At 42.5% G+C, this 25,940-nt stretch overlaps 1 protein-coding gene across 1 annotated transcript in view; it reads left to right on the top strand.

Annotated features, from left to right (window-relative positions):
- The window catches only part of lyst (lysosomal trafficking regulator), a 419,684-nt gene that overhangs the window by 264,172 nt on the left and 129,572 nt on the right, over positions 1-25,940 (top strand). The window contains 6 exon segments of the mRNA XM_068020720.1: positions 3,342-3,532; positions 10,382-10,627; positions 12,158-12,331; positions 13,624-13,776; positions 21,998-22,135; positions 24,078-24,276. Coding sequence (XP_067876821.1) covers positions 3,342-3,532; positions 10,382-10,627; positions 12,158-12,331; positions 13,624-13,776; positions 21,998-22,135; positions 24,078-24,276 — 1,101 coding nt within the window.

The following is a 25,940-nucleotide window of genomic DNA, read 5'->3' as shown; positions in this document are numbered from 1 at the left end:
GTTCCAAGTCAGGATGGTGTGCGTCTTGGAGGGGAACTTGCAGATGGTGGTGTTCCCATGTATCTGCTGCCCTTGTCCTTCTAGGTGGTAGAAGTTGCAGGTTTGGAAGGTGCTGTCAAAGGAGCCTTGGTGAGTTGCTGCACTGCATCTTGTATGTAGTACACACTGCTGCCACTGTGCATAGTGGTGGAGGGAATGAATGTTAAAGGTGTTGGATGAGGTGACAATCAAGTGGGCTGCTTTGTCTAGGATGGTGTCGAACTTCTTGAGTGTTGGAGCTGCACCCATCCAGGCAAGTGGTGAGTATTCTATCACATTCCTGACTTGTGCCTTGTGGACAGGCATTGGGGAGATGAGAGGTGAGTTATTTGCTGCAGAATTCCCAGCCTCTGACCTGCTCTTACAGCCGCAGCATTTATGTGGCTGGTCTAGTTCAGTTTCTGATCAGTGGTGACCCCCAGGATGTTGTTAGTGGGGGATTCAGCGATGGCAATGCCATTGAATGTCAAGAGGAGATGGTTAGATTCTCTCTTGTTGGAAATCGTAATTGTCCGGCACTTGTGTGGCGCGAATGTTACTTGACACTTCTCAGCCCAAGCCTGGATATTGTCCAGGTCTTGCTGTATATGGATATGGGCTGCTTCAGTATCTGAGGAGTCGTGAATGGTGAACATTGTGCAATCATCACCGAACATCAACATTTCTGATCTTATGGAAGGATGAAGCAGCTGAAGATGGTTGGGCCTAGGACACTACCCTGGGGAACTCCTGTAGTGATGCCCTGGGACTGAGTTGATTGACCTCCACAACCATAACCATCTTCCTTTGTGCTAGGTAAGACTCCAACCAGCCGAGAGTTTTCCCCTGATTCCCTTTGATTCTGGTTTTGCTAGGACTCCTTGATGCTTTACTCGGTCGAATGCTGCCTTGATGTCAAAGACAATGACTCTCACCTCACCTCTAGATGTCGTCAGGGCCCATAGCTTTTGCAGTATCAGTGCTTTTCTTGATATCAACTGGAGTGAATTAGATTGGCTGAAGACTGGCATCTATGATGCTGGGAACCTCAAGAGTAGGCTGAGATGGATCATCCACTCAGCCCTTCTGGCTGAAGATGGATGCAAAGACTTCAGCCTTGTCAGGGTGATGGTGAGGCACAGATGTGAGAGGGCAATAAGATAAGGGTGAATGTGAGGTGGGATGTGAGGTGTCCGCAATGCGAGGAATGAGAGGAGCTGCAAGCTGTATTATCCCGAGTGCTGTGCAGGAGAATGCTGTGCAAGTCAGGACTCTGAAGCTGGGCACCTGAAAGTGTTATGCCACTCACATGTCATGCCTTTCTGAGGTCCTGGATCCTTGGTACATTGTCTCTGGGCTGGATGGGCTACACATCTGTTGCTGACTTCCTTGGCCACATCCATCCACACCTGCTTGGTTGGAGAGGTTGTCCTTTTCCTTCCATCCTTGGGAGAGCTCACCACACTGCAGACTGTCAGATCCCCCAGAAGGACCTTCATATAAGTGTGAGACACCTGGGGAGCAGCCTTCCCAGGTCTCCTCTCCATTCCTGTGGTTGTTGCAGCCTCAAAAATCCAACTCCTGTAGAGCCCTTTGTTGTGACCAGGTGAGAAGGGTGTCCAGGGTTCCCTCTCAGCCTTCACCTGATCTTACTGAAACAGGGTTTAATTTTAAACACATCGTGTTTTTAGCTCCCCCTTGGTGAATCCTTGTTCACCGCTTTCCAATTATAAGGAAAAGAAACCAGCACAAACAGGCTTTCTTAGGTGTAAAGAAGAAAAGTTAAAATTTATTAAACTTAAACTCTAATTCGGTTAATGCCTATGGATACACGACACGCCCCACACTAGCATGCATATGCAATACACACATGCAAATACAGACAGAAAAGAGCAGAAGAAAAATAAAGTGAAAAAGTTTGAGGCAATATCTGAAGAGTTGTTACGGTTCTTCGAGCTCACTGTAGAGTCCTTGATTGTAGGTAGATCATGCTTTTCGTTGGGGCCCAGTATTCTTCTTAAACCTTGTTTGCTGTAGAAGATTTTTCTCTCTTGGGGTTCATGTGTCTTCAGTGGATTCAGAGGCTTGTGAGAAAGAGATGGAAGCAGACAGGAGAGAGATTTTCTCAGTCCAGGAGCAAACAGACACTCTGAGTTCAAACTATCTGTGGCCAGTTCAAGAGAAAACCCTGGAACAGCCAGGTAGTCATGTGACCAGCTGGTCTAACCAATCCTGGCCCTTGTGGATTGTGTCCTCCTTAGCAGGTCCTGGACTGCACTTCCTCACCTTCGATGTCTGTTAGTATGTAAGTGTTTTTACCAGCCTCAGCTGATCTGTTTAACAAGTCATTTCCTCGCTCCAACAACATTTTAAAATCAATGTTTATGACAAAATTGATGTGCCTCATTCTTAGCAGGTGGGGGCCTAGCATGACACCTTGTAACCCATGGCATGGTCCCTTTAATTAGAAATCCTTTCTTTGCCAGATGGGTGTGTCATTCTGTCCACCCTCCCTAATTGGTTAGGGAACCTGGAGGTGGGATGCTAATGCCATGACTTGGCGAAAGAAGCCTCGACAAAACCTTCTGATTAGTCAAATGGGTTTCCAACCCGCAAATGATCCTGTTCCTCTGGAAAAGTCTGGAAAATTCTGCTCTTTAAATTTAAAGACTTTCTTTTAATCTTTTGATAGCAGGAGAATGTTTCATGGATGTTAAAAAATCCCTGGCTAAGTTAAGAGGACAGTGCGTCAAAGCTGATAAATTGATTCGTTAACTCCCTACCGAGTGCGAATCCCTCATTAGGGTTATGGGTGAGTGCTGTTGTCAGTCTGAATGCTGCATCTTAAGATGCTGTGGAAGTATATAGAACTGCAGCATACGCTTCAAGATTTGAAAAGGTTAAAAAACTGGGTTTTGGGTCCAAAGTCTCTGCCCGCAGTGCCCATTGAGATTCCTCACCCCTCTCAATATTTGCATATGAGCTGGACCTTCTGACTGAGAAATACCATAAACCTGCCAAATAGTATAGAATATTTTCGGACTCGATGTATATGTGCCTGGCCAGTGAAATTTCCCGAGCAGCATAATACTGCATTACTAGGGAAAGTGTGCAAATTCCCAATGATCCCAATACTGTAGTAATGTAGCATAGAGTTATATTTTGGAAAGAGGTTCTTCAGCATTCACACTAGAATGTAAATCTATTTTTCAATTAATGTTAAAGCCAGAGTATAGATAATCACATTTGAACTTTGTAGATAGAAAATATTTCTTCTTTCTGTGAACAATTTTGCTGGTACTCAAACATGTATTTTATAATAGGTGCCAAGATAGGACCAAAAGAAGCTTATTATTTGTATGTCTGTGGACCTGACTTCACCTCCATCATGCCCTGTAAATATGGCAAATTGCAAGCAAATTACTCTAAGTATGTTACTCTGGAGATATTACAGTGTGATCAGATCAGTGAATTTCTCATGAAATATAAGGAAGTGGACACTGGCCCTCTGGTGGTGAGTAGAACACTCAAATACCTGACTTGTTTAAATCAAATGCCAAATGGTGTGCTAATTGTACATTTACGACTTGATTGTCTAAGATTGCAATATGACTCAGGGAGATGAGTTTTTTTTATGCAGCAAATTGTTATGATCTGTAATGCACTGCCTGAAAGGATGATGGAAGCAGATTCCAGGGAATTAAGTATATACTTGAAAAGAAAAAATTTGCAGGTCTGCAGAGAAAGAGCAGGGGGTTGGAGTAACTGGATAGTTTCTTCAAAGAGCCAGTGCAGGCACGATGGGCCAAATGACCACCTTTTGTGCTGTATGATTCTATGATTAGTTTGCATTACTAGGTCAGAAAGTTCTCCAAGACTCCCCTGTTAGTTCAGTCAATTGAACTGGCGACCTCTGCAGACCCAGAAGGTCCCAGGTTCTATCCATGGTATGTGCTGAGTTAGCTGTTCTCATTTGGGATGCTACAATTAACCTCAGTGTTCCTGAGGTACAGAGAGGAAAATTAGCCAGAGTTATAACTGCTGATCATTAGTGAGCTCTTGTGGAAATATGTGTGTGTGTTAATATGAGAGTAGCAATACATGGAATTTTACACCACAGAAACAGTCCGTTCAACTCAACAGTTCTATGCCAGTGTTTATGCTGCACACGAGCCTCCTCTCGCCTTACCTATCACCTTATCAATATATCCTTATATTCCTTTCTTCCTGGTGTTCTTATCTAGCTTCCCCTTAAATGCTTCTATGGCATACGCCTTAACTACTCCATGTGGTAACAAACTCCACATTAGGTTTAGCTGTGATGCTTTCCCTCACTCTCCAAAGTCGAATAGCTTGTCAAAAGTCACAGTCTAGAATCATTTTTTTTTTAAAAAAAGATTGCTGGAACTAAGTATCTGAGTGTAGGTAATGCCTGTGGAATGGTACTCCAGCAATGAGTCAATAGCTTTGATTTTCCATGAGATAGTTCTAATGCTGATAGAAACCCTTTTGTAAATAGGCTACTGTTGAGGTTAAAATAACACCAGTTGGAAAACCTCTAAGCCAGTTATTTCAACAGAAAGGGGGAATGGAGACAAAAGGAAGAATAAAATTTAAAATCCTCTAAGATTGTAATGTGAGCTTCATTTCTGCACTGGAAGGTGCACTATACTAAAGTAATTACAAATTCACTTAATCCAGTACACATTTATAACATTTTGGAATACGCTAGGTATGTAATTTACAACATGCCATCTGGTAAGCCTGGTATGTTTGGGAGGAACAGGTGACTTTGGACCTATGGTTGCCTGTCTGGGTCTGTTGTAGATGAATTGATAGAGATTGATTGTCATGATTACTCAACAACTCCATTATGATTGTATCAAGTAACTACCAGGATGGTAGAGAGTAAACTACATGGACCTTGGTCTTTGGCGTTGCCATGCCCCCCCCTCTCTACTTCCCTCCCTAACACATTCACTCGGCACATACACAGTGAAACCAGGTTTCTGTTGTGCAATAAACGATTTATTATTGCTGAAAATAGAGACATTTTCTCAAAGCTTTTCGTCTTCGACTCATCAGGACAATTCACGAGAATACCAATGTAAAGGGAAAACAACAAATTTATACTGTATGAGAAGAGAATGCTGATTGGTTGGCAAGTGCACTCTGGTAGAGGCGTTGCCATGGAGAATGCAACAGTTTATGGTGACTGACAGTTAACTGCCAAGCTTTGTTTGAAATTTAAATCAGGCAGTTTGACTCTGGTCAAGGCATTGCCCTGAGGAATGAGCCAATGAATGGCTATCATTTATTTTGTTTAGCTGAAACAGGCACAATAAGTGTACATATTCTTTCTGTCTGCAAAGAACAGGGCCCTGTGTATTAACATATGTAGCTTCCAGTATGCACAAATGCACCCCACTGCGAGCCCGACTGATTATCTTAAATTGGTTGTCAGTGTAATTCTTAGCACACTGAGGATTATTTAGCAAATGTTGCCCAATCGCAGAATCGCATCTGATGTTGGACAATGTGTTCATTTGACATTGTTAGCCTATTCACCAATGTGCCACTTAAGGAAGCAATAGATATTTGCGCTGCAGTACTGTGCCATGGCGATCTAGACACTCCGCCATTGCGTGAATCAGTATTCATTGAACTGATGAACTCGCAACTCACTCAGTTGAGTTCAGTTTTAACGACATCATGTGTGCCCAAATAGATGGTGGTGTCATGGGATCCCCTTTAGGCCCAGCTCTCTCAAACATCTTTGTTGGGTTCCATGAGAAACGTGTCTTCAAGGATATGACACCTAACCTGCTACCTCTTGCATCTTTCCAACATATAGATGATATTTGTGCCATATTTGAATATGCAGCTACATGTAATCATTTTCTTACACGTCTAAATGGGCTCCATCCTGCACTCAAATTCACATTTGAAGTGGAGCAGTCAAATGAGGTCCCTTTCTTTGACGTACTAGTTAAGTTCTCTACCACGGTCTACCACAAGCCTACTTTCACTGGTCAATACACGCGTTGGGATTTTTACAGTTCCATGTGCTATAAGATTGGCCTTATCGGCAATCTCGTAAATAGGGCCCAAAACATTTGCTCACCATGCAAGCTTGATGCTGAAATAGGGCAAATCAAAGGCATCCTGTGTGACGAAGGCTACCCTGATCAGATCATTTCTCACTGTATATTGCTCAAACTTATGAACGGGCCTAAGGCTATCATTTTTGGCTCCGAAAAGTGCCCAGTCTACCTCACAATTACCCTGGAATGGTAATGTATCCCAAAAATTTGAGCAACAGGAGAAGCTAGCTGTTTCACACTGCTACTGTGCAGTAGCAACACGTGCAGTGTACGCCACTAACAGAATGCTGCTGTCAAGCCAAAAAGACATTCTGCCTATCACACAAATGAGTAATATGATATGTGAATTTCAATATCAGTGTGCTGCTATGTATCTAGGCCATACGTCCCAAAGACTGGTGGATTGTAGCAAACAACATGTCCCTTCCGCTGTTCGCAATGGGCAAGGTACAGGCCGTACCCAACCAGCCCATGCTTGCAAAACTCAAAACACAGTGTCCAACATTAGATATGATTCCGCAATTGGATAACATTTGCTAAATAATCTTCAATGTGCTAAGAATTATGCTGACAACCAATTTAAGATTGTCAGTAGGGATCGTAGAGTGGCGCATTTGTGCATACTGGAAGCTACACATATTAATACACGAGGCCCTTTTCTTTACAGACAGAAAGAACATATACACACATTGCGCCTGCTTCAGCTAAACAAAATAAGTTACAGCTGTTCGCTAGTTCATAGGTCAAGGCATTGTCTTGAGGAATCAATCAAGCTGTCTGGTTTAAATTTCAAACAAAGCTAAGCAGTTAACTGTCAGTCACCATAAACTTGTTGCATTCTCCATGGCAAAGCTTCTACCAATCAGAGTCCACCTGCCAACCAACCAGCACTCTCTCCTCATACAGTATAAATTTGTTTTTCCCTCACATTGGTATTCTTGCGAGTTGTCCTGATGAGTTGAAGACGAAAAGCTTTCACAAAATGTCTCTATTTTCGGCAATAATCAAGTTCTGTACTACCAAATGACTAAACAATTTATTGTTTAAACTCTATGGATAATAGATTTTCAACCCCTTTTCCTTACCACGAGATGGGTCAGCATACCCAAAGTGTGCTGTGCCTGATTTGGCCTGAATACAATAATATTTCCTCTTTTAGCTTGTAACATTGCCCTGGGCAGCCTGGCCACCATCCTTGGGGCTTTTGGTTACTGCTGGAGAGGGCCCCAAAGCGTAATGATCTGCTTAGTAAGTGCACAAAAGATTTTTAAAATTTTCCTTGCTGCTCCCCTTCATTGTGCTACCTCTCACCTTTAGACATTGCAGCCAGAAATGGGAACTCTGGCTGATTTCCCACACCTAAGCCAGGGGGGAGTTCCCAGTTCAAGCCAGCTTCATAGAGTGCTCCAGTGCCTTGGCATCCTATCACCCTAACTGTGGGAAAAGTGGTACAGAGACCTCCAACCTCATTAGCCTAGTTACTTTGGGCCTGCATTTATTGCAGGGTAGAGGCTGAACTGGGGAGCCCCCAGAAATCCCAGAGCTGTGTAAGGGAGAAGAAACCTGATCTAACAAATCTCTGCCCCCTTCATGGGCATTCCCTGATGGGAAGGTCAAGAAAATTGCTCCCAATTTAAAATTTATTTTTGTCCCTTTTTGATTTCCCTACATTGTTTCTGTGTGGTAAATACTTTGTATTGTTGAAATGAGGAAGCTTTATGGCCTTGACTGCACTTACAATCATAATACTTTGTTCCCAGCAGGTGCTCTACTACAGAACTCAATCATCCCATCACTGTGAGGCCACATACTTAGCGATATCATAACAAATTGCATTTATATTGTACCTTTAACATGGAAGAATATACTAGGCTCAGCCTGCTCCTGCCCCACTGAACTTATTTCTTCCTATCTTGACTCTATCTTTTCTCTGCTGGTCCAGTCTCTTCCCACCTACATCTGTGACTCTTCTGACACCCTGCGTCGTTTTGACAATTTCCAGTTTCCTGGCCCCAACCGCCTCCTCTTCACTATGGACGTCCAATCTCTCTACACCTCCATCCCCCACCAGGACGGTTTGAGGGCTCTCTGATTCTTCCTTGAACAGAGGCCCAACCAGTCCCCATCCACCACCACCACCCTCCTCCGTGTGGCCGAACTTGTTCTCACATTGAACAACTTCTTCAACTCCACTCACTTCCTTCAAGTAAAAGGTGTTGCTATGGGTATCTGCATGGGTCCTAGTTATGCCTGTCTTTTTGTGAAATATGTCGAACATTCCTTGTTCCAGTCCTACTCAGACCCCTCCCCCAACTGTTTTTCCGGTACATTGTTGACTGTATCAGTGCCGTTTCCTGCTCCCACCCCAAACTGGAAAACTTTATCAACTTTGCTTCTAATTTCCACCCTTCTGTCACCTTTACATGGTCCACCTCTGGCAATTCCCTTCCCTTCCTCGACTTCTCTGTATCCATCTCTGGGGATAGGCTGTCTACTAATATCCATTTATAAGCCCACCGACATAGCTACCTTGACTACACTTCTTCACACCCTGCCTCCTGTAAGGACTCCATTCCATTCTCCCAGTTTCTCCGTCTCCGACGCATCTGCTCTGATGATGCTACCTTCCATGACAACGCTTCTGATATGTCTTCCTTTTTCCTCAACCGAGGATTCCCCCCCACTGTGGTTAACGGGGCTCTCAACTGTGTCCGGCCCATTTCCTGCACCTCCACCCTCACTCCTTCCCCTCCCTCACCCCTTCCCCTCCCTCCCAGAACCGCGACAGGGTTCCCCTTGTCCTCACTTTCACCCCATCAGCCTCCAAATCCAAAGGATCATCCTCCGCCATTTCCGCCACCTCCAGCATAATGCCACTACCAAACGCATCTTCCCTTCCCTTCCCCTGTAAGCATTCCGAAGGGATTGTTCCCTCTGCGACACCCTGGTCCACTCCTCCATTATCCCCACCACCTCGTCCCCTTCCCACGGCGCCTTCCTCTGCAATCGCTGGAGGTGTAATACCTGTCCATTTACCTCCTCTCTCCTCACTAACCCAGGCCCCAAACGCTCCTTTCAGGTGAAACAGCAATTTACTTGTTGTACTTTCAATGTAGTATACTGTATTTGCTACTGATAATGTGGTCTCCTCTACATTGGGGAGACCAAACGCAAACTGGGTGACAACTTTGCGGAACACCTCCACTCAGTCCAAAAGCATGACCCCGAGCTTCCAGTTGCTTGCCATTTCAACACTCCCCCATGCCTGCCCCCCCCAGCTGTCATGCTCACATCTCTATCCTGGGATTGCTGCAGTGTTCCAGTGAACATCAGTGCAAGCTGGAGGAATAGCACCTCATTTACCGATTAGGCACACTACAGCCTGCCGGACTGAACATTGAGTTCAATAATTTCAGAGCATGACGGCACCACCACCCCCTCTTTCCCCCCCCCCCCCCCCCCACCACCATTTACTTATATTTTTAGTTATTCTTTTTTATATAGTTTTCATAGTTTGCTTACCCTTTTTGTTCCATGTTTGTACTTGCAGCTGTTCAATTTTCAGTCCGTTAACACCCTATCTTGTACTAATGCTTTGTCTTTCAGCACACCATTAACATATTGTTTGCCTTTGCTCCATGACCTTCTGGTCAGCTATTCTGTGACCTTGTCCTATCTACACCTCCTTGTTAACTTTTGCCCCACCCCTGCTTTATTTGCTTATAACCTTTCACATTTCTAATATTTGCCAGTTCTGAAGAAGTGTCACTGACCTGAAACGTTAACTCTGCTTCTCTCTCCACAGATGGTGCCAGACCTGCCGAGTATTTCCAGCATTTCTTGTTTTTATTTCAGATTTTCAGCATCCGCAGTATTTTACTTTTATATTTTATATTATATGTTATATATTATTATATACTAGGGTTTAACCCCGTTGAGAGTCACAAGCAGGAGTGAAATTAGAAGAGGTGTCCAGAGGTGTGGTTAAATAGACAGATTTTGAGGAGGTTACTGAAAGTGGGGATGAGAGCTAGCAAGGGAATAGGGTTTAGATGAATGTAGTAAAAAGTTGCTAGAAAACTGGGTGAGTTGCTGCAGGTTGTCCTCGGAAACCTCCTAGCAGCAAGCTATTGAACAAGGATTGATCTGGTCCTCCCCGTGTCAGGATCTGGCTGATCCAGTATTTGTGCAGCTAACACTTTGATTTTTGTGTGATAGAGGAAATATTGATGAATACATCGATATGATTTTTTTTGCAGGATAGTCTTGCCATTGTTTACAACCCAAGATGTCCTGGTCAATATACAATCTACGAGCCAGTTATTCGACTCAAGGGTCAAACACGAACTCTATCATCACAGAGGCCGTTCAGCTTGAAGGATGTCCAAAGCAATGTGGTGAAGCCTCAGCAGCTAACGAACCTGCAGCCTTTAGAGCATCAAGAACTTCAGCGTATCCTGCATAAAATTGGAGGAACTGGTGCATTCATCTTTCTATTTGCCAGAGTAAGAGATGGTCATTCTTGAGTTACTTAGCAATTGGTGTTTGTCAATTTAATTATAAAATAGGATGAGCACCTTAACAGTGCAGTTGATCAAAGCATTTCTCATTTTTGAAGTGAGCCAGCTCCCAATCTTTGCACAGTTAATTGATTTCAGATAGAATCACTGTGGAGGGTAGAGTTGCAGTTTGACTCAGCACCCTGGCACTAGGGAGGGAAAAAATACCCAGGGGTTCAACTCCTGAATACTGTCCACCCTAACATTGGGTTAAAACAGAGCTTAGCTTGGCTGGTTAAGTTGTGTGACAAAATTCACTGAATCTTCCAGCACAGAAGGGGGTTATTTGGCCCATTGTGTCTGTGACAGCTCATCACATTCACCTTTTTTGCCTGAAATGGGAGAGTTGGAGGCTTGTGATGACCAATTCCATTCTGTGCAAAGACATCCCTCTGTGTGTTGAGCTGTTGTTGGGTGTAGTGGTGGCGCAAACAGCAGTGGCATTGCTGAAACTGGCTATCAGTGGGATGCTTATTAAACAAAATAATATGTAAACAGATACAGAATGGAAATTTCGTTCCATTTCTTTGTTTTGGTTTTCATTTGCATCAATGTGCCAAGTTAGACTGACCTTTCACCCTTTGAGACCTGGGTGTAAATCTAGTCTAGACACAGGGAACAAAGGGTTCCTGTCTCTGATTTTGGGATTGGGTAGGGCAGTGGGTCAAACACTTGTGATTTCACCCTCTGGGACCTAGGTCCAAATCTCCTCCATACACAGGGAGGATAAAAGGCTCCCCTCCTTCATGAGGTGGGGCATGGGAGTGATGCAGCGGCTCGGTTCATACATGAGCTTTGATGGCAATTTACAGCAGGCTATTCAACTAGGGGGGAAGGCGGTGGTGTCATGGTGATAATGAACTAGTAATCTAGAGGCCCAGACTGATGCCCTGGGAACACAGGTTCAAGTGGCACCATGGCCACTGGTGGAATTTAAACTCAATTAATTAATATATTCAGTTAATTAATAAAAATCTGGAATTGAAAGCTAGTCTCAGTAATGGTGCCATGAAACTAGTTCACTGATGTGCTTTAGGGAAGGAAATCTGCTGTCTGGTTCAGTAATGTCCTTTAGGGAAGGCAATCTGCCATCCTTATCTGGTCTGGCCTACATGTGACTCCAGACCCACAGCAGTTAATTCTTAACTGCCCTCTGATGTGGCTGCTCAGTTATCAAGGGTAATTAGCGTTGGACAACAAATGCTGGCCTTGCCAGAGATGCCCACATCCCATGAAGGAGTAAAAGGAAATTCAACTATAAGTGAACATTACAAGCAAGATGGCATACGTACACACATGCAGTGTGGCATGCCCCTACCAAACATTGAACCCACTTCATCCTGCTATGTATGGTTTGGCTACTACAGGATAACATTTGTTTGTTTTCATTTGAAATTATAGGCATACAGTTCAGAAATTACCTGTTGCTTTGCTGTTTGGAAGATGTTAAATTATTCGTATTTTCTTTCTCTCTAGTCTGTAGAGATTAGTGATTGTGAAAAAACACAAGCTCTAGCACTGAAAGTTATACTTACTTTGACAAAGTATAACCAGCAGAGAATCCAGGAAATGGAGAGCTGTCATGGTTATGCCATGATTCACCAAGTGCTCATCAAAATGAAATGTATTGTAGGTTTCCACATCTTAAAGGTATGTATAATTCTCTACATCTGTATTCTTGCAGCAATGCCCCCTGCGATTAGTTCAACATCATTTTCATTAAAATGTTACTGAATGTCAGGCATAGTCTGGTAATTATAGTCAGTTTTCCCATGTTACCACTCAGGCTCAATCCACTTGATCTACCAGTGTTCCTTTTTGATAAAAATGAAAGGTACCACTGTGGATAGTATGATAAGTAGTCAGTGCCCTGCTGATCTCCTGGTCAGTCAGTCTCTCTCTCTTGTCTCCGTCTCTCTTCTCTCTCTTTGTCCACCCGCCCCCCCCCCTCTCCCCTCTCCTCCTCCTCTCTCCAGGTACGATTTTCTTTCACGCATGCATGTTGCTGCAGCTTCTATATGTATCTATACTCATTGGGGCCACAGCCCAGTGTTCTCAGCAACAAGAAGATTAATCCCACCTCTTTCCTGAGGTAGCGGTGCAACTCCAGGCCCTGCTCCCTCCCAGCCCAGGTTTCAGGTACCAATTTTTTCACCTGCTTATGTTGCAGCAGCTTCTGCATGATCTCTGCCTGCCTGCTTCTAGGACCCATTTCTGACCCAGGGTATGTTGGTTGCCAAATTGATGCATGTCCTATACCTTAAAAAGAAGTTAAGAGTAGAAATGAATTAAATATATGTGAAGTACTTATATAATGGAAATGAGAGAGCGAAAGCAAGACTTGTAGAAAAAGGGAAAGAAAAAGAGCTTGAGAGCAACAAAATTGACAAGAAATGTGTGATGGGCAGAGAGAAAGAGGGAGATATGAAATGTGAAACAGTAAACAAAAATAGAAAGGGAGATGGACAATATTACAAATTGAAGGAGGAGCAAGACAATTTACCCTTAAATTAACAGTCCCTCCCTAAAGTTCAGGAGAGGGCAACAACCAACCCTGCAAAGGCCTCTTTCTATCAAGATTGGACTCTCCTGGAATGAGGTATGTCCCCAAATTGTCTTGACCCTAAAAAATTGCTCAGCAGGTGTTTTATTATACTAACAATCCCAGCGTGCCATTGTATTCTCCTCTAAGTACTGTATGGCAAAATTATGCAGCAATTTCATCAGATAAATGTATACATTCTCAATAAATAAAACCGTGGTTATCTGGTTTAGCATCTGGCCTTCTAAACTTTTTTTATAGCATCTGTTTTTTTAAAAAAAAATCTTAAACTACTATAATTATATGGGAAATGTTTAATTTTCTAGGTTGTCAGTTGTAATCATATACAGACAATTGTAAGTAAAATTGCTAAATTTATGCTTTTAAAAATATTTTTCAGGCTTTACTCGATGGATGCTGCAGTGCTCCAATCCTTAACTTTAATGAGTTCACGGGTCAATTTGAGATTGATACAAAATCCAGTGCTGTGATCCAGGATGTGAAGCTCCTGTCTGAATTGTTACTGGATTGGAAGATATGGTCTAAAGCACAGGTTTTGCCTCACTTACTGATTTTTTTTGTTTGTTGCTGTCGTTGTAAGTTCTGGATAGGAAGCAGGACTCCAATTTGAAAAGAGCAACAATTATAAAATGATATCCAGAAAGAAAGTTTATTTCAGAGCCTAACGAAAAGAAATGAGAAAAGGGTGCTCACTCCATATAACTTGCAGTTATCCAGTTCCTGATCTAACTTTTCTTAAAGATGTTATTATGGCAATAATGTTACTATTGCGCTCTTCAATTAATCAGAAATTCTTTGTTCTCTGCTTCAGTGGGGTTGTTATAGAAAATAGCAACATAGGTAATAGGAGCAGGAGTAGGCCATTCGGCCCCTTGAGCCTGCTCTGCCATTCAACTAGATCATGGCTGATCTTCTACTTCAATGCCATTTTCCTGCACTATCCCACACTGCATTCGGTGTCAGTCAGTTCCATAGGTCAGTGATCCTGAAATGTGATATTAGTCCTTATCTTTTGCTTTATTTTCCCTCAATTAATAATCTCTGATGGTTGAATTCAGGTTTTATGCAAAGTGCCTTTCTATATCCATCTTATGACTCGAGCTTGAATAGGGAATTAATATTTTCTGCTCCAAATCTATTTTTCTCATGAGAATAAATATAACTTCCTAAGACTCTTTACAATTCATTGATCAGAACTTGGAATTCTTTTTTGTCGCTCTACATTTTTCTGATCACATACGGACACAATACCACAAATGTATTCTCACTAACAAGCTGTCAGTAAATGTTCCCTTGATGTATATTCTGTAGATCTTAAGCACCCCAATATTTTGTTTGCCTTTTCAACTGCTGCCATACTCTGCAGTACATCCTTCCTAAAGTCTAGTGCCCAGAACTGGACATAATACTCCAGTTGAGGCAAAGCCAATGTTTTATAAAGGTTCGCTGTAACTTCCTTGCTTTTGTACTCTGTACTTCTGCTTATAAAGCCCAGAATCTTGTATGCCTTATTAACCACTTATTCAACCTGCCCTGTCACCTTCAATGATTTGTTCACGTATACCCTGAGGTCCCTCTGCTCCTGCACCCCTTTTAGAATTGTATCCTTTATTTTATATTTCCTCTCCTCGTTCTTTCTACCAAAATGTACCATTTCACACTTTTCTCTGCATTAAATTTCATCTAAGAATATAAAAAAAAGGAGCAGGAGTAGACCATATGGTCCATTGAGCCTGCTGTGCCATTTTCTACAATCATGGCTGATCTTCTACCTCAACTCCACTTTCCTGCCTGCTCCCCATATCCCATGATTCCCTGAGAGATCAAAACTCGCTGTCAGTCTTGAATATACTCAATGATGGAGCATTCACAACCCTCTGGGGTAGACAATTTCAAAGATTCACAGCCCTCTGAGTGAAGAAATTTCTCCTCATCTCAGTCCTAAATGATTGACACCTTATCCTGAAGCTTTGCCCCCATGTTTTAGATTCTCCAACCAGGGGAAACAACAAGGCAGTGTCTACCCAGTCAAGCCTCTTCAGAATCTTGTATGTTTCAGTGAGATCACCTCTCATTCTTCTAAACTCCAGAGAGTATTGGCCCAATTTACTCAGCCTGTCACCTCATACCAAGAACCAATCTGGTGAACCTTTGTTGTACTGCCTCCAAGGCAAGTACATCCTTCCTTAGATATGGTGACCAAAACTGCACACAGTACTCCAGGTGTGGTCTCACCAAAACCCTATACAATTGTAGCAAGATTTCCTTATTCTTGTACTCTAATTCCCTTGCAATAAAGGCCAATATGACATTTGCCTTCCTTATTTGCTTGCTATACCTGCATTCTAACTTTGTGTTCCTTGTACAAGTACACCCAAGTCTCTCTGGCATCAACATTTACAAGTTTCACACCTTTAAAAAAAAGATTCTGCTTTTCTGTTCTTACTAACAAAGTGAATAACTTCACGCCTCCCCATATTATACTCCACCTGTCACCTTGTTGCCCACTCACTTAACCTGTCTATATCTCTTTGCAGCCTCTTTGTGTCCTCCTCACAGCTTACATTCCCAACTAACTTTGTGTTGTCAGAAAATTTAGATAGATTACTTTCAGTCTCTTCGTCTGAGTCATTAATATAGATTGTAAATAGCTGAGGCCCCAGCACTGATCCTTGCGGCACTCCATTAGTTACAGCCTGCTAATTTGAAAATGCCAGTTTATTTCTACACTTTGCTTCCTGTCCAATCCTCCATCCATGCTGATGTATTACCCCCAACTCCATGAGCCCTTACCTTTGCCTGGCATCTTATCGAATGTTTTTGGAAATCTAAGTACACCACGTACCAGGTGCTGAAAGGTGGGATTAAATTGGGCAGCTAGTTTATTTTTAGCCGGTGCAGACATGATGGGCTGAATGGCCTCCTTCTGTGGTGTAACTTTTCTATGGTACCACATCTACTGGTTCCCCTTTACCTACCCCTACTAGTTACTAATGAATTTGTTAAAACAATTTCCCTTTTTTAAAAACATGTTGACTTTGTTTGATCATACTATGATTTTCTAAGTGCATTAAGACTTCCTTAATAATAGATTCCAGCATTTTCCTGATGACTGATGTCAGGCTAACTGGCCTGTAGTTCCCCATTTTCTCTCTCCTTTCTTGAATAGCGGAGTTACATTTGCTAGTTTCCAATCTTCTGGGATTGTTCTAGAATCTAGGGAATTTTGGAAAATCATAACCAGTGCATCCACTATCTCTGCAGCTACCTCTTTGAGAACCCCTGAATGTAGGCTATCAATTCCTGGGTATATGTTAACTTTTAGTCTAAGTTTCTCCAATGCTTTTTCTCTGCTGTTATTAATAATTTTAGGTTCCTCACTCCTATTAGCCCCTTGGTTACTCTCTGCTTCTGGTATGTAATTTGTGTCATTACTGTGAAGACGCACACAAAATATTTGTTCAACGTCTCTGCCATTTCCTCATTCCCCATGATAATTTCTCCTGTCCATGCCTCTAAGATCTCAATGTTTACTTTAGTTGCTCTCCTTTTTATATGCTTGTAAAAGCATTTACAATCTGTTTTTATATTCCTGGCTAGTTTATGGTCATTCTGTTTTTTCTTTTAATCAACTCTTTTTGGTCGCCTATTTCTGCCCAATGGATCTTTCTTGCTGAGTTTTTGTTTTTTGATGGAAGTTGCTTTTGTTGAACATTTTGAATTGTTTCCCACTGCTTATTTACTGCCATATCTTTTAGTCTATTTACCCAATCAACCTTAGCCAGCTCTCCTCTCATACCTGATTAATTGGCTTTGTTTAAGTTTTAAGATTTTTGTTTGGGTCTAGAGTGGGTGATTTTCAAACTTGAATGGGAATTCAATTGTATTATCACTTTTCCCAGAGGATCTTTTATTATCAGATTACTAATTAAACCTGCCTCATTGCACAGTGCTAGATCTAAGATAGCTGTATCCTGAGTTGGTTCCTCCACATATTGTTCCAAGAAACAGTCGCGAAAACATTCTGCACGCTTATCTTCCAGACTACCTCTACTAATTTGATTTGTCCAGTCTATATGGCCCCCACAATTATTACATAGCCGTTGTTACAAGCTCCGATTATTTCTTGCTTAATGCTCTGTCCATTGGTATAACTACTTTTAGGTGGTCTATAAACTACTCCCAGCTGTGTTTTCTGACCATTCTTCTTCCTCATCTCCACCCATATTGATTCTACTTCCTGATCTTCTGAGCCAATATCCTTTCTCACTAATATCCTTATGTAATCCTTTACTATCAGGGCTACTCCTCCTTTTCCATTCTTTCTGTCTTTTTGAAATGTTTTGTATCCTGGGATAGTTATTTTCCAACCTTGTTTACCTTGTAGACATGTCTCTGTAATGATGGTTAGATCTAAACCATTTATTTCTATCTGTGCTGCTAGTTTATCTACCATTACGAATGCTTCATGAATTCAGGTAAAGAGCCTTAAATTTTATTTTTTTGCTATTCTGTGCATGGACCTTATTCACTGATACACTATGACTGTAAAGCACACAGTCCCTTCCTGTCCCACTCTGCTTGTTTTTACCCAAATCGCTACACTGCTCTATTGCCTCAACTTTTCCCTTCAGATTTCTAAATCTCCCTTCATCTGACTCCTTCCTCCCACCCACTTTTAGTTTAAAGCTCTATCCACAGCCCTAGTTATACAGTTTGCATCCACAGCCCTAGTTCTATCTGCCACGTGTCCACCCATACCAGCCTCCTGTTTGTGTCCTTTTGAAGCCTATCACTAGCCTCCTCACAGTTTGCAATACTTCCAAGTTTGGTGGCATCAGCAAATTTTGAAATTGTCCCCTGCACACCCAAGTCTAGGTCATTAATATAGATGAAGAAAAGCAGTGGTACGGGTCCTGACCTCTGGGGAACCCCACTGTATACCTTCCACCAGTCTGCAAAAATTATGTTTACCATGACACTGTTCCCTGTCATAATTGCTTGACCTTTCAAAATTTTAAAGACCTATTAAATTGCTAATACATGGCCCCTATGAGCAGCCTTTGAAGACAACAGCTAGTGCACTCCGGCCTGTTGCATTCTGTTTCAAACATTTTCCATGGAAGAAAAGATTCTGAAATTGTAATATCATTGTGATGCAAGTAAAATGGTGTTTTCCATGTGATGTTTATGGAGTTGAATTTATTCTTTTTGCACACCTGTGCTTCATCTAAAAGAATTTTCGGATAGGAATTATGTGCCAGTTTTAACTTTGAGTACTCCTGCCAGTGTAGCTTGTATTATTAAAATTGACATCCACCTGTTTGTGTCCTTTTGAAGCCTATCACTAGCCTCCTCACAGTTCACATTACTTCCAAGTTTCGTGTCATCAGCAAATTTTGAAATTGTGCCCTGCACACTCAAGTCTAGGTCATTAATATAAATCAAGAAAAGCAGTGGTATGAGTATTGACCCCTGGGGATCCCCACTGTAATCCTTCCACCAGTCTGCAAAAAATATGTTTACCACAACTCTCTGTTTCCTATCATAATTACATGACCTTTCAAAATTTTAAAGACCTATTAAGTTGCCCTTGAGTCTTCTCTTCTTGAGAAAAAAGAGCCCAGTCTTGGTAATGGAGCTATTTAATAGCTGGGTTGAGTAAGCTAACAACAACTAATATTTATATGGCACCTTTAACGTAATAAAACATCCCAAGACTCTTCACATGAGCCACCAATGGTGGAATGATTAAAATTGGGGATGCTCAAGAGCCCAGAATTAGAGGAACGCATATATCTTGGAGGATTGTGGGACTTGAGGTTACAAGGGAGGGCAAGACCATGGAGGGATTTGAAAACCAGGATGAGAATTTTAAAATCAAGACATTGCTTGACCAGGAGCCACTGTAGCTCAGCGAGCACAGGGGTAATAGGTGAATGGGACTTGTTGCAAGTTAAGAGATGGACATCAGAGTTTTAGATGACCTCAAGAATGTTGGAGACCAGCTAAGAGTACATTGGAAAAGTCTAGAGGTCACGAAGGCATGAATGAGGGTTTTAGCAGCAGATGAGCTGAGACAGGCGGAGTTGGATGATGTTATGGAGGTAGAAATAAGCGTCTTAGTGATGGTGTGAATATAAGGTCGGAAACTCAGCTTGGGGTCAAATATGACACCAGGATTGCAAACAGACTGATTTAATCTCAAACTGTTGCCAAGTAGAGGGATGGAGTCGGTAGCTAGGGAACAGAGTTTGGAGCAGGGAACAGAGTTTGGAGTGGGGAACAAAAATGATGGCTTCAGTCTTCCCAATATTTAATTGGAGGAAATTTCTGCTCATCCAGTACTGGATGTTGGATAAGCAGTCTGATAATTTAGCTGCATTGGAGGAGTGGAGAGAGGTGGTGGTGAGGTAGAGCTGGGTGTCGTCAGCACACTTATGAAAACTAATGCTGTGCTTTCGGATGACGTTGCCGAGGGACAACCTGTAGATGAGAAATAGGAGGGGGCCAAGGATAGATACTTGGGGGACAGAGAAGTGATTGCAAGTGATACTCTGGCTCTAATTAGATAGATAAGAATGGAACCAGATGAGAGCAGTCCCACCCAGCTGGATGATGGAGAGGAGTTGGAGGACGATTGAGTAGTCAACCATGTCCAAGCTGCAGACAAGTCGTGAAGGATGAGGAGGGAAAGTTTATTTTTGTCACAGTCACATAAGATGCCATTTGTGACTTTGATAAGAGCTGTTTCGGTACTGTGGCAGAGGCGGAAACCTGATTTGAGAGATTCAAACATGGAGCTCTGGGAAACATGGAAACAGATTTGGGAGGCGACAACACGCTCAAGGACTTTGGAGAGGTAAAGGAGGTTGGAGGTGGGATCCTGGTTTGCAAGAACAATGGTGTCAAGGGTTGGGTTTTTTTGAGGAAAGGTGTGATAATGCAGATTTAAAGGAGAGGGAGACAACACTTGAAAAAGAGAGAACTGTTAACAATATTGGCTAACATTGGGATCAGGAGGGGAAGCAGTTTAGTGGGAATAGGGTCAAGAGAGCAGGAGCTGGGTCTCATGAATAAGATGAGCTCAGAAAGGGCATGAGGATAGATACGAGAGAAACTTGAGAAAGGTGCGAGTTCAGGGCTAGGGTGGGGGAGCATTAGAGGAGGTTTGGCCAAGTGGGTTCGGTGAGGGCCGTGGCTGAGGCAGCTGATCCGATGATCTTGATCTTAGTGGCAAAGAGTTCCATGAACTCCTCACATCTACTGATGGAGCTGAGGGTGGAGGAGTTTAAGAAGACTGTTTACAGTAGAGAAGAAAAGCTGGGGGTTATCCTTGCATTGTAAAATGATCCTGGAATGGTGAGCAGTTGTAGCAGATGAGAGCAGGACCCAATAATGTTTTTTGTGGTCCAGCCAAATGTGGCAGTGAATGGCTAAACCAGTTGTCTGCCAAATCCTTTCAAGTCTGCGTCCCTTGGACTTAAGGAAGCGGAGATGAGGACAGTGTTGGAGGAAATGGCTAATGTGAGAATAGTGGTTTTATTGGGGTCTTGGGCATCAAAAGTGGAGGTGAGGGTGCGGTTAAGCAGATCAGTAGCTGCAGAAATGTTGTGGCGAGTGGAGGCTAGAAAGTTGGGATGTTGAAAGTGCCGTTGTAAGTGAACTGGGGGATAGTTTTTTTTCTAGGGATGGATGCAGAAGGAGGTAGGGTTGGGAGTGAATTGGAGATGTGGATGGTGAGTCATACAAGGAAGTGATCAGAGATGGCCTTATCTGTTATTTATGCGAATGGGACTTAGCAACATCTTCTACCACTTGCCCTGCCAAGACCATCGTGGTGGCAGCATGGTGCTTATCACCAGATCACACCTTAGCCTGACCCTCTGCTCCTCTGACACTTTCTCCTCCTTTGAGCATGCCACTTTCACCTCTCTTTCAAAATCATCTGGAGGGAGATACGTCGAGGGGTGGTGAGAGCTGACCTGGCAAAGTCCACAGGGTCAGCAGTGGGAGGGGTGAGTTGGACAAGAAGAAGATTGGCTAGGTTATCCTCTGGTGCGCACACTGGATGGGAAGGGCAACGAGAGAGTGGGATGGGGCAATTGGTGTTGCCGTCATAAGGACCAGTGCTGAGTGCCTCAATGAACCCATTGGAGGATGCCAAGAGAGGCACAGAGGGAAGCTCTGAGGGAGTCAGGCCTGGGACGACGACAAGAGAGCAGGAAGGTCAAAGGGTTGGGGTAGGGAATTGGGAGGGTAGAGTACCTGAGAGTGGAGAAGTGAAAGAAGGCATGACAATAGAAGAGAGGAGTTTAGGAGCGGTAAAGAGAAAAGTTTAAAAAAAAGAGCAAAAATGGAAAGATTGATGGACTCGGGTCCGGAGCTACAGCAAAAATGCGTATTCAAATCGGTTCGGAGACGTTGAGTTATATCGGTCTGATTGCATAAAAATTAAACAAACCACGCATGCTTCGGATTAAATACTTTTTCAAGTTTGATGTGTGTGTGGAGCTCTCCACCTGAAGAGAAATCAAGACTACTGATCTATTGGAAAGGTGGTCCTTTTCTGTAACTCTTATTACCAGCCAGCTTAGCAGTTCAAACTCATGGAGTGCTGCAACCAATGATTCTGTGATCCTTCAAAAATGGATGTGAAGAACAGGCTACTTTTTGTTCAAGAAGTGGAAGGGTAAGTTTTCTAATCTCGCCAAGGCAGGTACCAATGGTATGTGTATTTATTTTGAAAACAGAATGGTGTCTGGGAAACGCTGATGGCAGCTCTTGAAGTGCTCATTAGAGTCCACCATCCAAAGCAGATGTTCAATGTCAAACAGCTTCTAAAGGCACAAGTGGTTTATCGCTTCCTCTTGACTTGCCAGGTTCTTCAGGTATGAACTGTATTACTTTATACAAATTTCCACTTCTTCCTTGCACTCCCTGTCTTTTCTCTCCTGTTTTCTTGAGTCTTGATGGGGTACAATTCTATGCTGTTTGTACCTTTTCAATGCCTTGCCCAAGTGGCCATTTTTCATGTGACCCTAGATAGTGAGGGTTGACAGTGGAACACATCATAGCTGATCCCTATCTTGTTCTCTTCTGACATCCACCCAAGTTCATTTACCAACTGGGGTCACTGGGTGGTAATCAGGAGTGGGAGCCCTGGCAGTATTTTCCCCCTTCCAGCCAGGGACCGAACTGCTTCCCTGGCTGAAATCAGAAAACTGAAATCAGAAAACAGCAGCCTGGGAAAGTGTGATAGATCTTTTAGATTTGCATGACTTAGTACGAGAGCATCCTCTTGCCTGCTGGGTCATTGTAGGATCTCCTGGACCATATGTCACAAGGTCGAAATACAATTAGCTTATACTGAAAGGAGATGGTAACACTACATTTATTATAATAGGCATGCTATGACTAGCAAGTGTTCTTTAGGAATTAAATTTTCAAATTTGCTGGCTTGTAAAGTAGCATACTATCCTTTCCCTGTCACCTGGAAACTCAGTAGTTCCAAGTGAACTGGAAAAACTGAACTACAGAACTAGTGGTAGCTTGGCATCTTTATTCCCAAGTTCAAGTAATTTCTGTCTACAGAATTGTCACTGAAAATCAGAACATAGTAATTTATTATGTATGTGCAGTACCTGAGAAGCCTAGAAAATGTTGGTGCTGAATCTGCTATGCAGACATGGTGTCTCCTTATCTGATCAGTTACCAATTCAAGCAATCTGGCCTGCATTCTCATTGCTAGCTTGACTATGTGGTCTCAAGTCATAGAGTCATAGTCATAGAGAGATACAGCACTGAAACGGGCCCTTCGGCCCACCGAGTCCGTGCCGACCATCAACCACCCATTTATACTAATCCTATATTAATCCCATATTCCCTACCACATCCCCTGCTACATTCATCCCATATTCCCTACCACCTACCTACACTAGGGGCAATTTACAATGGCCAATTTACCTATCAACCTGCACGTCTTTGGTGGTGGGAGGAAACTGGAGCACCCAGCGGAAACCCCACGGGGTCACAGGGAGAACTTGCAAACTTCACACAGGCAGTACCCAGAACTGAACCCAGGTCGCTGGAGCTGTGAGGCTGCGGTGCTAACTACTGCGCCACTGTGCCACCCGTAAGTGAAAGGACAACTTTTATTTTAATAGAAGTCAATACATATTCCCTTCATAGGCAATTGAAATGTAAAATACCTCAAATTTCTCTTCTGAAACAGGATAATTCAAACTCTGTCACATTAATTTTATAACATACAGTGGTACTACTGATGCATTTTCTGAAGTATAATACTATGGTGAGGTATGTAATGTAGTAACACCATCCACAGACACGTAAAAAGCTCAGTGCTGTACAAGTGGGTACTGCCTGTGTGGAGTTTGCAAGTTCTCCCTGTGTCTGCGTGGGTTTCCTCCGGGTGCTCCGGTTTCCTCCCACATGCCAAAGACGTGCAGGTTGATAGGTAAATTGGCCATTATAAATTGCCCCTAGTATAGGTAGGTGGTAGGGAAATATAGGGACAGGTGGGGATGTGGTAGGAATATGGAATTAGTGTAGGATTAGTATAAATGGGTGGTTGATGGTCGGCACAGACTCGGTGGGCCGAAGGGCCTGTTTCAGTGCTGTATCGCTAAATAAAATAAATAAAATAAGGGCACTGAATAATGTCTCAGTGGAGTTTCACAGATTTATTTTTGTCACTATCCAAATTGGGTGCAGGAAAAATTCTTGTATAAATATGGCTTTTCTTTAAGTTAAACAAAAGGTTATGTTAATTTGCCGCCTTGTTCCTCTTTTTTCCCCACTTTGGCTTCTCAGGAGCACCGGGATGAACACCTGACATCTATCCCTCGGGAGGTCTGTAGATCGTTTGTGAAGATCATTGAGGAAGTACTTGGCTCACCACCAGATCTGGAATTGCTGAAGCTGGTTTACAATTTTCTGTTGGCAGTCCATCCTCCCACTAACACCTATGTTTGCCACACCCCACCAGGCTTTTACTTTTCCCTCCATATAGGTGAATGACATGCTTTTAATCTGTTTAACATACACACCTAAGCATAAAGAGCACTGGTGTGGAGAAAATCAATTCTTTGGTTTGTGTTTAGACATGTAGCATCCACACAGAATTTATCTTCATAAGTCAATTAATTTACAAAATAACCAGTCGCATGAAACATGTTGAGATATTTCACTGTGAAAAGTGCTATATACATGAAAATATATTAGTGATTGCTTTTATGCAGCATATATTATAAAATTAGTCAGAACTTGTTAAAACATTTTTGTATCGAAACTTGTTTTAAGATATTTAAATTTGCCATTCATTTATTTGAGGCCAGGGACCATGTTATTACACCATGAGGTATTAGTGTACGCAAGCTTAACAAATTTTTCTGAAATTTCTCCCACCATTATTTTTAGCAGAGCTGTTAACCTGTTGAAGCTAAATGGACGAGTTCCTCTACTAAGAAAAAAAGCAGGGAGGAATTTTAGTTGAATGAATTAAGTATTCAAATGTCCTATTGTGTAAGTTTGAGTAACTTTGATCGATTTGCCATCCAATGATCTGCATTGGAACAACTGGTCTGTGTAAAATGGCAGCTCAATTCAAAGCCATTTTATTCTTGGATACCTCTGTGAACTGACTTCAAAAGAAGTGAGGTGTTAAATGCTTTAGAATGTCTTTCTACTTTAAAGGCGCTATCTAAATGCAAGTTGTTAATGGAAGAATCAATTTCGTTGTATTGTGCTTTACCTTACTTCAGTGTCCCATAGAATTAGTGTGATTTAAAAAAAAAAAAAGACGTTTCCAGATGGCAAGATAAAGCCCCCTTCTAAACAGTTCTTTTCCTAATAGTTAATTGAAGATGATACACTTTGCTAATGCCCAATAGTGGCATTCTTGTAACGTACTAATTAGAAACAGTACTTTCGCTTCTACACCAGTCACAGGCAAACTCCTCTGTTGTTTCTCTGAGAGCATCATCCATGGGATATGCTGATACATATTTCCCGTTGCCTTCGCCTTTCACTATTTACTTTCTGCTTTTAAGGCACAACAAATTTTACATCTGAGTCCTGAGGGACAGGATTATTCTCCACTTGGAGAGGCAGGGATTAATCAAGAATAGTCAGCATGGTTTTGTCAGGGGGAGATCATGTCTAACAAACTTGATTGAATTTTTCGAGGAGGTGACTTGATGTGTAGATGAGGTAAAGCAGTTGATGTAGTCTACATGGACTTCAGTAAGGCTTTTGATAAGGTCCCACATGGGAGATTGGTTAAGAAGGTAAGAGCCCAAGGGATCCAGGGTAATTTGATAAATTGGATCCAAAATTGGCTTAGTGGCAGGAGGCAGAGGGTGATGGTCGAGGGTTGTTTTTGCGAGTGGAAGCCTGTGACCAGTGGTGTACTGCAGAGATCGGTGCTGGGACCCTTGCTGTTTGTAGTGTACATTAATGATTTAGACGTGAATATAGGAGGTATGATCAGTAAGTTTGCAGATGACACAAAAATTGGTGTTGTCGTAGATAGTGAGGAGGAAAGCCTTAGATTACAGAATATAGATGGGCTGGTAAGATGGGCAGAGCAGTGGCAAATGGAATTTAATTCTGAGAAGTGTGAGGCGATGCATTTTGGGAGGACTAACAATTCAAGGGAATATACAATGCATGGTA

Source organism: Heterodontus francisci, chromosome 3 (assembly GCF_036365525.1).
Source record: "Heterodontus francisci isolate sHetFra1 chromosome 3, sHetFra1.hap1, whole genome shotgun sequence".
NCBI classification, from domain to species: Eukaryota; Metazoa; Chordata; class Chondrichthyes; order Heterodontiformes; family Heterodontidae; genus Heterodontus; species Heterodontus francisci.
The sequence above is the reverse complement of the archived record's forward strand: the minus strand, read 5'-3'. Positions and strand labels throughout refer to the sequence as shown.